General features: G+C 47.0%; 1 protein-coding gene across 1 annotated transcript in view; it reads right to left on the bottom strand.

Moving 5' to 3' along the window:
* cacna1g (calcium channel, voltage-dependent, T type, alpha 1G subunit) overlaps positions 1-14,435 on the bottom strand; it is a 372,735-nt gene that overhangs the window by 114,065 nt on the left and 244,235 nt on the right. Inside the window, exons 22-23 of the mRNA XM_085963330.1 lie at positions 8,240-8,366; positions 4,887-5,012 (exon numbers count right to left, since the gene is read on the bottom strand). Of these exons, the coding sequence (XP_085819456.1) occupies positions 4,887-5,012; positions 8,240-8,366 (253 nt within the window). The remainder of the gene's footprint in view (positions 1-4,886; positions 5,013-8,239; positions 8,367-14,435) is intronic.

The following is a 14,435-nucleotide window of genomic DNA, read 5'->3' as shown; positions in this document are numbered from 1 at the left end:
ACCGAGATCTTGGGTTCATGTCACGCTACATGTAACCCCACCTGATGCAGGGTCATCCAGACTCGAGTCGACATTGGCTTGTTCTCTCTACACAGATGCGGCCGGACCTGCTGTGATTTCCAGCCAAAAAAAATGTTTTTTGTCTGTTTTTTTGTTTTTCATACAGACCCCAGCATCTGCAATATTTGACCCCTTGTGACCCCACCTCATTGTTCTTTGATGTAATGTTTCCCTGACTGACCTGTTTGGACACCATTCACACCTTTGACTGCTGTGATTATCTCTCTGCCGAGGTGTGATAAATGGCAGTTGGAAAGGTTACCTGTAAACATCTGACATGATTCTCTGACTATATAAGCTGTGTCTTTATGCATTTCTCCACTTCACCTGAAGAAGGAGCAGCGCTCCGAAAGCTTGTGATTTCAAATAAAGCTGTTGGACTATAACCTGGTGTTGTGTGACTTCTTATATTCAGAAGAGGTGGTGGTCTCATTCTTAAACTTGCCAGTTTATATTGAAGACGATGTGCTAATCAAAAAGTTGGAGTTGTGGGACATTAAAATTTGCTCAGCAATAAAGAGGAGATACTATCCAGGAACACAGGTAGCAGATGGAACCCGTTACGTGAAGGTACGGTTCCCAGAGGGGGTGAAGTCATTACCGCACAGCATGAAATTCGAGACAATGAAAGGAGTGCGGTACTTCCGAGTACTGCACGATAACCAAGTGAAGGTTTGTAATTATTGTCTTGGACACGACCATCTTGTAAGAAACTGTCCAGACATATACTGTTATAATTGCTGTGAGTCTGGACACATCGCTCAGAGCTGCAAGGCAGAGAGCTGTGGGGTGTGTCACAAAGGCCCCACCCGCTGTGAGTGTGAGGCAGAAGGAAGCTCTATGAACGACGAGGAGATGGGAGAAAGAGCAGGCGGTGTGAGTGGAACGGCCGGAGGAGCAGAGCAATCGAAGGACACAGCTGGTAAATTGAAGGAGTAGAGCGCAGGAAGAGGCAGAAAATTGCGGAGCAGAGAACAGGATGGAGTTGGCAGAAAACACACCAAGTACAGTGGGAAAGAACAAAGACAGCAGAGGGCAGCACGGGTCGAGGGCAGACTCGAGCCATAATACAGTTCAGCTCTCCCTAAAGAATCTGGTGTCCGTGGGGGGAGAGGAGGCGGGAGTGGGTTGCGTGGTAAATGTAAGTACTCCAAAGAAAGATGGGGAGTCGGACATCTTGGTAAGCAGAAGGGGGCAAGACAAGGAAAGGGTGCAAGAGGAAAGGAGCCTTAAAGGGGCAGCAGGACGGGAGTGGCGAGACAAAGACGCCAGAAGGGAGCAATATAGGTGCGCCATTGTCCCAGAGAGAGAAGGATCAGGGAGCAAGGGTCAGAGGTGGAGGTGAGGTCGAAGGGAGTGGCACTGTTGGAGAAACCGCGATAGCAGGAAGACTCTCTATGGGAGATGATGTATCTGATGGGGAGCAGGATTATGTATCTGATGGGGAGCAGGCACAGAAGGTTACAGAAGAGCTTGAGAGTGAGGAATTAGAGGGGGACAGAGACATGGAAGTGGAGGGTGGGGTGGCACCATGTGGAAAGGGAAAGTTTAGTGAGGGTCAGAAGGAGGGAGAAAGGGCAGCTCCTTGGCCCAAACTTAATGCAAGGAAGAGGTTGAAACAGCAGGGAAGGTTCAAACAGGAGGTGAAAAAGAGTCGGAGGCTGCAGGAAAAAACAACAGCTGGCCGGAAAGTTGGGAATGAGCATGAAAGGAGGGAAGGGCCAGAGATTAAATGATGGGGAGATTATCAGGCATACTTCCCTTCTTCAGAGCCATGATTACATTGGTCTCGATTAATGTGAATGGACTGAGGGGTGAGAAGAAATTGCAGCAGTTGTTGCAGGGTTTTAAAGCACTGACTTGTGTCTGCAAGAAACCTTTTGGGATGAGGATATCCTAGAAAGAGTTTTGAAGGTTTGGAAGGGAGAGGTGTTTGCAAGTTGTGCAAACAATAACCATAGAGGGGTGGCTGTTTTGGTGAGTCCGTCCACAAAAGAGAACAAGAGGACAAAGACACTGAGGGGAGATTTGTACGGCTAAGGGTAAAAATGAAGGAATTTAATTGCGATCTCTTTAATATCTATGCACTGAACGACCATTGCAAGCGTCGCAAGTTTTTTCGGGGGTTATTCACTGAAGTGGCAGAGGTGGAAAATCCTTGTATAGTGGGGGATTTTAATGTATTTTTATCTCGGATGGACATTTCAGCCCAAATGACCTTTAAGGATGAAAACTCCAGAGGGATGATTGTAAAAATGATGGCAAATTTAAATTTGAGAGACTTATGAAGGGCCCGGAACCCCATAAAAAGGGAGTTCTCCAGAACAGGTTGGGTGGGTGATCTTTTAAACAGATACAGAGGTCAGTGAGACAGGGTTGTCCCCTGTCCCCATTGTTGTACACATTGGTAGCAGAACCATTAGGTTACATGATGCGAAAGAAACAAGGTGTAGTTGGGATTGCGGTTCCCAGTTCCGGGCTGGTGTCGGTGATACACCAATATGCAGATGACACAACCTTAACATTGAGAAATGGGGAGTCAGTGAGGAAAGCTATGGATGTAGTGGAGGAGTATTGTAGAGCTTCAGGAGTCAGAGTGAATTATAGTAAGTCCCAATACCTGGTTGCAGGAAAGGGTAGGGGGGAATTGTTGGAGGAAAATCCCTTTAAGGTGGTGGAGGTTTTGGAAGTTCTGGGGGTGCATATGGGGTGCAAGAAAGACATGGATGAAGTGGATCGATTAAATTGGGAACCGAAGGTTATGAAAATTAGAAAGATTTTGGGAAGATGGGAAAGAAGGTGGTTGAAAGTGCAAGGAAGAGCGACAGTGGTGTCTGCTCTCCTGCTATCTAAGCTATGGTACTTATTGACGGTGGAGGATATTCCTGAGTGGGCGGAAAAGTCCATCCAAGAGGCTTGTGTGAGGTTTTTATGGGAAGGGAAACCAACCTTGGTTGCTTACAATGCCATCACTGGATGGAGAAATCAGGGAGGACTCAATTTCCCAGATATTGATTTGAAGAAAAAATCCTTTGGAATCAAATGGGTGAAGAGATTTCTTCAGAAGTCAAATACAAGTTTTTGGAAGAGTTGTTTTGAGCATTTTAAAAAATGAAGTGGGATAGGAGGGCAGGGGATATTGTACATGGAATACAATAATATGTTTTTGAAATCGATTAAACCTCTCTCTAGAGGGGGTTGTAGAGACTTGGGCCCAATTTTTAAAAAGTGTGCAGTTTATGCCCAAGGGTGCTGAGGAATTTTTAGACCAGGTGGGTCAACATCGAAGAAGAGGTATTATTTAATCAAGCTTTTATAAAAGCTGGTGTTATATGTGTGAAAGATGTATTATATGAGGCAATTCCAGGTTGGTTGCCGGAAGCAATAGTGAGGGACATGGTGCGGGCGGAGGATCAGGAGGTAGAGGAAAAAGCAATAGGGATCATGTATGTGAAGATTGTGAGGGCAATGCCACAGGATTGGATGGAAGAAATAAATGCGGAAATCTCCAAAGGAAGTAAAATGCGTCCCGCTTTTCCAAGCTTTCTGCTGGAGAAAGGGGGAGAGTTGGTCCAATTTGACAACTGTAATACTCGAGATTTCTATGAGGTATTTAGAGAATGGAAATTCAAGACACCTGCTGGTCAGGAGTTTTGGCAGAGTATATACCCACAGCTGGACTTCAACAGGATTTGGAAGGGAGTGTGGGCGAATTTTAAGTGTCTAGAGTGGATTGAACTGGATTTCAAATTGGCTCATAACTGGATTTTTACCATGACGGTCTTGTGTAAGATTGGACGAGTGGAGGGGGCAACTTGCCCAGTGTGTGGGACACGGGATGAGACTCTGTCCCATTTACTGGTGTTATGTCCGCAGTTAAATTATTTTAAGTACTATGTTCGACAGTTGTGTGAAGCTTTTTTGCTGGGTGGGGACCGAAGAGCGAGAATGGGAATCCCGTGGGACTCAATTTTGAGATGGGGATTGCAGGAGAGTCTGCCCGAGTCTAGCAGAGCGGCAATTAATTTAATGTTCAGTTTGGCTAGATTCGTGATTGTGCAAAGAAGGAATGCTCTGTTTTTTAAGGGGAGGAGAATCAATCTAAAAGAGTATTTTAAATATAAGCTAAAAGATGATTATAAGGCTCTGTGAATGTTTTATTCAGAAAGGAATTTAAAGATAGTATTTTACAATCAATTTTTAAAGTACAATCAATTTATATATGTTACAGGAGACAAATTAAACTTCAGGTTTTGATGTTAATATGTGGTGGAGGAATGGCTGTGCAGAGCGGCGGAATTGATTTGTATGATACAATTAAATGATCACGATGTTGTAAATGTTCTTAATGTTCAATGAAGTATAAAAAAAAAGTGGGTAGCACCCTCGCCGCTGAGTCAGAAGGCTGTGGGTTCAAGTCCCACTCCAGGGACTTGAGCACAAAAAGCTAGGCTGACACTCTAGTACAGTGCTGAGGGAGTGCTGCACTGTCAGAGGTGCCATCTTGAGGATGAGGCATTAAACCGAAGCCCCGTCTGCTCTCTCGGGTGGACGTAAAAGATTCCATAGCCACTATTTTGAAGAAGAGTAGGGGAGTTCTCCCCGGTGTCCTGGCCAATATTTATCCCTCAACCAGCATAACAAAAACAGATGATCTGATCATTATCACATTGCCGTTTGTGGGAGCTTGCTGTGTGCAAATTAGCTGCCGCGTTTCCCACATTACAACAGCGACTACACTTCAAAAGTACTTCATTGACTGTAAAGCGCTTTGAGACGTCTGGTGGTCGTGAAAGGAGCTATATAAATGCAAGTCTTTCTTTTACCTGCCCCAGGTTGTCAAAGTTGTACTTGTGACGGGTCCACTTGTAGTTGGCTTGAAAGCAATCAGATTTGTTGGTGACATTCCTTGTGTCTTCTCCAAGACAGAAGTAAAACTTGCCTTTGAAGAGCTGAAATAAAAATCGATGCACATACTTTGGAATCGTTGATATGTCAGGGTTGTTTTCTTTGTGAAGGCTGCCATGAGCTACAATCATAGAATGATACAGCACAGACGGAGGCCATTCAGCCCATCGTGCCTGTGCCGGCTCTTTGAAAGAGCTCTCCAATTAGTCCCACTCACGTGCTCTTTCCTCATAGCCCTGCAAATTTCCCCTTTTCTAGAGTTTATCCAATTCCCTTTTGAAAGTTACTATTGAATCTGCTTCCAACACCCTTTCAGGCAGCGCATTCCAGATCACAACAACACTCTAAAAGTACCTGCAAAAAACCAATATAGCAGTGTGTGGGTCACTGATGAATTGGGTGGTTGCAGTCAGCTGGAACAGCTCAGGTTCTTCCCCTCCAGCCTCCCCGCCCAATCCCGAGTTTTCCGACTCAGTAGCGTTCCAGCTGGTCCATTGGGGAAGCCACCAAGTCGAGGTGAGGCTCTTTACCAAAGGGATAAACAGGGAGAAAGCATAATTTAGTGCGAGTAAGCCTGGGCTTCTGGGAAAATAGCAACAGGAGTAGGCCACACCATCCCTTGGAGTCAATGGAAAAGAACGTTGGTGTAAAAGCGGCTGCTGATTCACTGTGAGCCTGTTTCGCACTACTGGTGTCGACCAATTTCACCCCCATCATGTTTGAAATACGTTCTGGATATCATAGCAGACCTGAAATGCAATAGATTCCATCTGACTGACGTAAATGAGAGTCATCTCAGGGGTTGGTTTCCTGTGAGAGCCAATTCAGATCTATGGCAATGCGATTCAGTGACAGATTCAAGACTGAAGTCTTTTATCCCCGCTCTCAGACTAAATCCCGCCATTCAAGCTGTGCTTTCCCCTCTCACAACCTTTGCTCCATCCCTGCCTTCAGTCTCTTCCAGCTGTGATATCATTGCTAAACAAAACATCGCTTCTGCATAAAAGTGTACACAGCAGTTGGGATATATGTGCAGTGTGTGAAACAGTGAGCTGACACACGAACAGTTACCAACACACTGAAAGTAAAACAGAACACGCTGGAAACAGCAGGGCAGTCAGCACCTGTGCAGGGGACAGGTAAGTTGACTTCTGAGTCATAGAGTCATAGAGTTTTACAGCACAGAAAGAGGCCCTTCGGCCCATCGTGTCTGCGCCGCCCATCCATCCCTGTCCAGTCTAATCCCATTTTCCAGCATTTGGTCCATAGCCTTGTATGCAATGGCATTTCAAGTGCTCATCCAAATGCTTCTTGAATGTTGTGAGGGTTCCTGCCTCCACCACCCTTTCAGGCATTGAGTTCCACATTCCAACCACCCTCTGGGTGAAAAAGTTCCTCCTCAAATCCCCTCTAAATCTCCTGCCCCTTACCCTGAATCTATGCCCCCTTGTTATTGACCCCCCCACTAAGGGGAAAAGTTCCTCTTTATCTACCCTATCTATGCCCCTCATTATTTTGTACACCTCAATCAGGTCCCCCCTCAGCCTTCTCTGCTCCAAGGAAAACAACTCCAGCCTGTCCAGCCTCTCTTCATAGCTGAGGCGCTCCATCCCAGGTAACATCCTGGTGAATCTTCTCTGCACCCTCTCCAAAGCAATCACATCCTTCCTATAGTGAGGCGACCAGAACTGCACACAGTACTCCAGCTGTGGCCTCACCAGCGTTTTGTACAGCTCCATCATAACCTCCCTGCTCTTATATTCTATGCCTCGGCTAATGAAGGCAAGTATCCCATATGCCTTTTTAACCACCTTATCTACCTGCTCCGCTGCCTTCAGGGATCTATGTACATGTACACCAAGGCCCCTCTGACCCTCTGTACTTCCTAGGGTCCTACCACTCATTGTGTATTCCCTTGCCTTATTTGTCCGTCCAAAATGCATCACCTCGCACTTTTCAGGGTTAAATTCCATTTGCCACTTTTCCGCCCATCTGACCAACCCGTTTATATCGTCCTGTAGCCGAAGGCTTTCCTCCTCGCAATTTACCACCCCACCAATTTTCGTGTCATCTGCGAACTTACTGATCATACCTTTTACATTTTCATCCAAATCATTTATGTAGATCACAAACAATAAGGGACCCAGCACCGATCCCTGAGGTACCCCACTGGACACAGGCTTCCAGTCACAAAAGCAACCTTCGACCATCACCCTCTGCCTCCTGCCACTCAGCCAGTTTAGGATCCAACGCGCCAAGGCACCCTGGATCCCATGGGCTCTTACCTTCTTGACCAGTCTCCTATGCGGGACTTTGTCAAAAGCTTTACTGAAGTCCATGTACACCACATCCACAGCATTTCCCTCATCCACCCCACTAGTCACCCCCTCGAAAAATTCGATCAGATTTGTTAGACATGATTTACCCTTAACAAAGCCATGCTGACTATCCCCGATTAATCCTTGCCTCTCCAAGTGGAGATTAATTTTGTCCCTCAGAATTTTTTCCAATAATTTCCCCACCACAGATGTTAGACTCACTGGCCTGTAATTCCCTGGTTTATCCCTGCCCCCAAAGTGTGGGCCCTTTGTTAGAACTAAGAAAAAATTACAGAAGAAAAGCAAAGGGTAGGAAGAGGGATTAAATGCACAGACATACACATGCACACACTTACACATGCAAGCACATGCATGCACATGTACACATACATGTACTCAGACATACACATGCACACATGTACACACTCACATGCATGTGCACACCTGCATACATGTACACACCGTGCACGCGCACATCTACCTACATGCACACACACATACGGGAAGTAAAAGTTTGGTTAAATAGCTGAAGTGAGACATTAAGAGCATACTGAGGGAAATCCGACACTTACGAGACACTGAGAGCAGGTGAGTAGTTGAGGCTTTGGCGGAGAGGGGGGTAAAGGCAGTAGAAATGGAAGCAGGAAAAACTGGTAAAGCGGAGCAAGTTTCTGATAGCTAAGAGCCGGGGAGAAGCAAATAACAGATCAATACCACTGGTGTGGACTAGCCAACCTGCACGGTGTTCTGACACCCCGGGACATGGCGAGCCCCCGCCCCGGGACACGCCGACCCACCGCCCCGGCACACTCCGACTCCCCCGCCCCGGCACACTCCTACTCCCCGCCCCAGGACACCCAGAGCCCCCGCCCGGGACACCCAGAGCCCCTACTCTAGGACACACAGAACCCCCACCCCAGCATGCTGGGCTGTGATTTGTTGTAGATACAAACCTGCACTCCTAAGATGCCAAAGATGATGAAGAACGCGCAGCAGATGACCACAATGTTCCCAATGGGCTTCAGGGATGACATCAGTGTTTCAACCACGAGTTTGAGGCCTGGTGCCCGGCTGATTACCCTGTGTGGAGCAGGAGAGCTTGTATTAGGGATGATCGATGTGACTGAGCAGAGTGCTTCTGACATCATTAACTACATGGAATATACAGCATAGAAACAGTCCATTCGGCCCAACTAGTCTCTGCTGGTGTTTATACTCCACATGAGTCTCCTCCCATTTCAACTATCTCACCTCAGCCTGTCAGCATATCTGTCTATTCCCTTTGCTCTCATGTACTCATCTAGTTTCCTTCTGAAGGCTATTTGCCTCAACCCCTTCCTCATTAACTGTGAGGTTTAAATACACCCTTAGATTATTGCAATCTATTTTATGTTGTTAATAATTGTAGCAATTGCGCGGTTTTACCTTCGGCCTTTTAAAAGTAAAGGTCGGTGGCCCGCGACTGAGAGTTAAAAATATGATCGCATTTGGTCATGTGTGCTGATGTAAACTGTAAGTGGCTGCTTCAACATCCAATTGGCAATCTGTATTGTGCTGCCAAACTGTCAAGGGAGTCAACTCTTGTCTGATCGTCGTCCAGAAACCATTAGGGGGCGATTTCCAATTGTTATGCCTGCCGTTAACAGCCTGACAATGGGGTCGGTGGCCTTACCGCCCCGTTAACCCCGATGATGCGGCCGGTGCCATTTTGAAAGAGACCTACCGCCGGGTGTCCAAAGGACTCACCTGTTTCAGGCGGTAGGCCCCTTTTGACAGGCAAACCGGGGTCCTGGGACCCCCGAATGTCACTTTAGGTTGGAACTAGCCGGAGCCTATGCCGTGCACACTGGCACCAAGAGCGGTGGAGCCGAAAAAGCCCAGAAAAGTTTGGAACCTCCGGGCCCCTCAAAAATAATCTGGGCCACTGCCGCCCCAAAACAATCCCTCCCGCCCCGTGATTTCGACTGCCCCACCTCCGCGTCTACAGTGCTGCCGGCCGGCCGGGGTGGCAGGGGGGTGCGAGATATTGGTAGGCCTTAATCCGGAAAACTCATTCTGGATGACTGCTTGATGCCAAAATGTCCTCCGGCCCAACGGAAATGAGGTCGGGGCCTCAAAATGGCGGCCGCTTCCTCGCCTCGGGTGTGGCCGAGCGGTCAACATACTCTCCGCTGGTCGGTCGCCTAAAATTCAAAATCAAACCCCACTGTGTGCAACATGAGTACCTGGGCACTCCTAAATCATTGCTTCATCCCCTAATTTAACAGAGGCCATTTTATTTTAAATGAGCTAATGCCTCCATCAAAATAGAGTAAAACATTTAGTGTGGGTACAATAATATCACACGCAGTAATCTCTAAGCTCACGTGTAGCTCCTTAGTTTTAGGAATTTATATTACATCTTGGTAATAAATATATCCTCCTGCTCACCTACATTGAAACATCTGAAAGGGACTTACGGGCCCCGAGACAGTTCAGTATCTCGGTGTTGGATTATCCATGAGAAAACACACCGTTTCCTTCAAAGTTCACTAAAAGCTGAATTCCAGCTGTAAGCTCACCACTTATTGATGTCGTGAGGGTACTTAGCCCAGTTGTTACCCACTCAGTGAACTGCATGTAGTTTAAAATGCAATTATTATTCATCTGTCAAAGCTCTTTTTAAACTGCATCTCATTTAATTCCTTTGTTACTGTCTAGTTTCAATGTTTCAAATCAGTGAATGATTTCCATATTTCTGCAGTGCCCTGTCTTACTGAGTGTAATATTCCCGCAGGGATCATTGGTCCTGTGAAATGTTTTTGGCTTCTCTCTGACACTGAAGCAAATTCCCAAACTGCACACTGATAAACGTACTAGCCCAAAGAGGTCTCGAGAACAAATGTCCATGGGGACACGTTGAAAAAGTACCCACATCACAACCAATACAGCCACATCAGGCTGCTCGCTGGATAAACTGTTAAAGGAAACAAAATCGAGGTAGTACCACACTAAGACCAACAGCATTTAGCAAGTCCCAAAGGACAAGGGCAGCAGGCGCATGGGAATACCACCACCTCCAAGTCACACAGCATCCTGACTTGGACATATATCGCCGTTCCTTCATCGTCGCTGGGTCACAATCCTATACCTGCAGCGGTCCAAGAAGGCGGCCCACCCCCATCTTCTCAAGGGCGACTAGGGATGGTCAATAAATGCCGGCCTTGCCAGTGACGCCCACATCCCAAGAATGAATTTTTAAAAAGCAGGATCGATGGCACATTCTGAAATTTAACTGTGCTGCGCCTGTAATCAAATGTCCGCACGACAGAGTACTTAAAACCTTACTAATAGGTTTATGCTCTTAAGATCCTTGAACTCCCAGTCAGAAAAGATCTAACTACTGGAGTTGTACAAAGCTGTAGATCACTGGTTGTGGGATGCTGGGAAATCGGCCGGTTCCTGTGCTGATAGGTCAGGCCTGGGAAGGGAAGGGGAACCAATCCCAGAGTGTGGGGCGAGCACGAAGGGGAGGGTGGGAGGGCCGGGGAAGGGTGTGGCAGTGGGTTGCAGTATTTTTTGTGGAGCCAAGGAGGAGTGCTGCAGCTCCCCCTGACTACCCAAAAGAAAAAGAGTTCTGGGTGCCTTCTTGTGGTCCCTTTAAGGATGGGTGGTTGGGCCGCCCACTCCCTGGTATAAATGGGCGGGGCACGTGACGTGTAAGCTTCGCCCATTTGTGCTTCAAAACTGCAACAGGGTTTCGATAATGGCGCGGGTCCCTGATTTGCATTTTTAAACAGCTCTCTGTCTAAAACAGGCGGGTGGGCTGCACGACCCACTGCATCTGGTGGGCCTTGGGTGTCCAAGGACCAGCTGAGGATCTCCCCAACCCCCCTTTCCCTCTGCCGCCCTCCCATTTTTCAGGCAAGAAATGGGCGTGCAGCAGTTAAAGGTCGTCCCCACTCTGTGCCCGGAGTCCCGCCCCCCCAATCTGAGGCCGGCAGCTCTGGTTGGATATATTCCTGGAGGCTTCATCACATGACCCCCATGCCTCCAACGGTCAGTCTATTTTTTCCCCCCATCTCCAATGCTTTTATAGCTAAAAAAAATCAAAGTGTTCAAAGAAAATGAAAACAAGATACGCCCCAATGATGTTTCTCCTTCGGTTGCTCGGGAGATTGATCTTTCATTCCTGGAGAATCCTGGAGGCTTGGCATCCTTTCTCGGATCGCCTCCTGGCCACCCATGCTGGAAAGGGCACGAGCATTGAGTAAGGACGGGATCGGGGTTCAGTTGTGATGAGGCTTGCGGAAACATCCCTTGTCTAGGCTCAGACGAGCGGGACGGCCACTTGAGGTTGACGGAAGTCTCCTCCCAGCGTCGCAGGAGCCCCGTGAACCGACCGCTTGTGTTCCACCGGTTGCAGTTTCTCTTTTATTTTCTTCCAAATTCAGATGGCTGGAGTCCGTGGAACTATGACCAGCATGTGAGGTGTCTTCAATAGGAGAGGAAATTTGAGGGTGGAAAAAAAGGCTAAGATTTATAGTTTGTTGGTGGGTGGGGGGGCGGGGGAATCAAGGCCCAAAGATTCGTGCCAACGAGATTTGTCCACTGTACACGATGGCCAGTATAATGAAGTAAACTATTACAGTAGTCAGCAAGAATGTTCTTTCTGTGTAGTGACCTCTTGCCCAGTTGTTTCCAGCTCCACTCTGACCTGCAGCTTTATTTAAACTGCCATCAGTGCTAAGTACAAACTGTAACCCCACCACTTGGAGGGGATTAGGTAATTGAACATTAACAAGGTGTTACAAAAGCAAAATACTGCAGATGCTGGAAATCTGAAATAAAAACAGAAAATGCTGGGAACACTCAGCAGGTCAGGCAGCATCTGTGGAGAGAGAAACAGAGTTAATGTTTCAGGTCGATCGATCTGAAGCGTTAACTCTGTTTCTCTCTCCACAGATGCTGCCTGACCTGCTGAGTAGTCCCAGCATTTTCTGTTTTATTTAACAAGGTGTTATTTACTTATTTACTAACTTCTGTTTGTTCTTGCATTCAGTGCACCTTAACAAGATGTGAACTAGTGAGTAAACACAGCTGCTTCTGCCCAAAATAAATGGAGCACTTAAAACGCCATAACCGGCAACTTAGAAATTGACGTTAATGCAAATGGATAATGGTTATCGCTCTTTGACCGAGATAAGCGACTGCCCGTTTCAATTGTGGACGTTTTAAGTGGTGGGGTCTGTTATCGGAAAAATGACACCAGCCTGCCAAGTGAGTTTCTCTCTTACTCTATTTGACGATATCGTTCATTTTTGCACGCTAAAAAGATTAGAAGAGTTTGCAACTCTTTATGAATCATGCTGAAGGACTGATGCGGAGTTTGCTCTGTCCCACAGGCAAGTTTTTGATTACCAAAACAGGTCACTCATGTGAATCGTCAGCAGTTTTGTGGTTTGTTTAGCGGGGCCGTCCTTTGCTTCTCTAATAGCCTTTGGGAATGGAAATGGAAGGCAGCTGGCACACAATGCTGAGAGCACAGCAGCAGTTTATCTTCCCTGGACAGCTCTCCTTAATCCTTTCACCAGGGTATTCCCATCTAAAGTCTGAAAAAAATACTCCCAGAACATTGCAAGGTTCATAGAATTACATAGAACCTATGGCACAGAAACAGGCCATTCGGCCCAACTGGTCTGTGCCGGTGTTTATGCTCCACACGAGCCTCCTCCCACCCTACTTCAGCTCACTTTATTGGCATATCCTTCTATTCCTTTCTCCCTCACGTACGTGTCTAGCTTCCCCTTAAAGGTATCTATTCCATCCGTGCTCTTTACGTTACCGCACAGGGGATGAATAATCTAACCAGAAGACAAGAAAGCCAAAGGACACACACGTTCATAACATTAGTTTAACCTCAGTTACATTGCTGAGGTATCTCTGACTGAAGCGCTGGTGGCTCCTAGCTAGGAGTTTACTCGAACTTTAAGCTTGCCTAACGTCCCGATGGGAGCGTTTACTACTTAGCTCAGAGGGTGGGCTGGGTAAAAAGGACAAAGATTGCCACACGTGAAACACGGGATGTGGGTTCAAAGGGCACCTGCTATGGTGGAATACGAGTTCTGTGACTCTGCAAACTGGGATCCCAACTGGTGGAAAGATGGGGGCCTCTTGGTACAAGCACCCAGAAATATTGTTCTGTCTCCCAATACAGGATGACATCAATGACAAAATTCTCCAGCACCAGCACCCCACCAAAGATTGGGAATAAGCGGATGTGTGGAATTCTTGGAGAGTGCCTGAGGAAGTAGCACTTCTGACAGGAACAGAATTTTGAAAGTTGGGATGTCATGTGAGCAAACCTAAATGGCAAGTCTTCCAAATCTAGGGACAGATGATAATATACATACTGTATACAGAACGATAAATGGTTGGTGGCATCTTGGAAGTGTTCTTTATATTACGTCAACTGAGTTCAACATTTCTATGGCATGATCCATAAATAATATATTAAAAGTCTTTCCCTGTCACACCAGTAGTGTTACAAACGTATCCTCCAACTCACCAGGAGTAAAACCACTGGAGATTTTCTGTTAATATAGTAGAAGTGTTGCAGGTGCTCCACCCATCCCTCCTCCCCTGCAACCATGGCCTTCATTTGGCAAAGAGGTGACTGCCAGAAACGGCAGAGCTCTGCACAACCAGATCCTGCCAATTTCTGGGAGCATGTGTCAGCTGTGGCTCAGTGGGTAGATCACTCGCCCCTGTGTCTAAAAGGTTGTGGGTTCACAGTCCCACTCCAGGGACTGGAGCACATAAAGCTAGGCTGACACACCAGTGCAGTGCTGAGGGAGTGCTGCACTGTCGGATGATACGTTAAACCGAGGCCCCGTCTGCTCTCTCAGGTGGACGTAAAAGATCCCATGGCACTCTTTTGAAGAAGAGCAGGGGAGTTATCCCCGGTGTCCTGGCCAATATTTATCCCTCAATCAATATAACAAAAACAGATTATCTGGTCACTATCACATTGCTGTTTGTGGGATCTTGCTGTGCGCAAATTGGCTGCTGTGTTTCCTACATTACAACAGTGACTACACTTCAAAAGTACTTCATTGGCTGTGAAAGGCGCTGGAGAAATGCAAGTCTTTCTTTCTTTCATTCCGCCAG

Source organism: Somniosus microcephalus, chromosome 21 (assembly GCF_052327205.1).
Source record: "Somniosus microcephalus isolate GS21.2 chromosome 21, FLI_Smic_1.0, whole genome shotgun sequence".
Taxonomy (NCBI): domain Eukaryota; kingdom Metazoa; phylum Chordata; class Chondrichthyes; order Squaliformes; family Somniosidae; genus Somniosus; species Somniosus microcephalus.
This window is presented reverse-complemented; position numbering and strand designations above follow the sequence as displayed.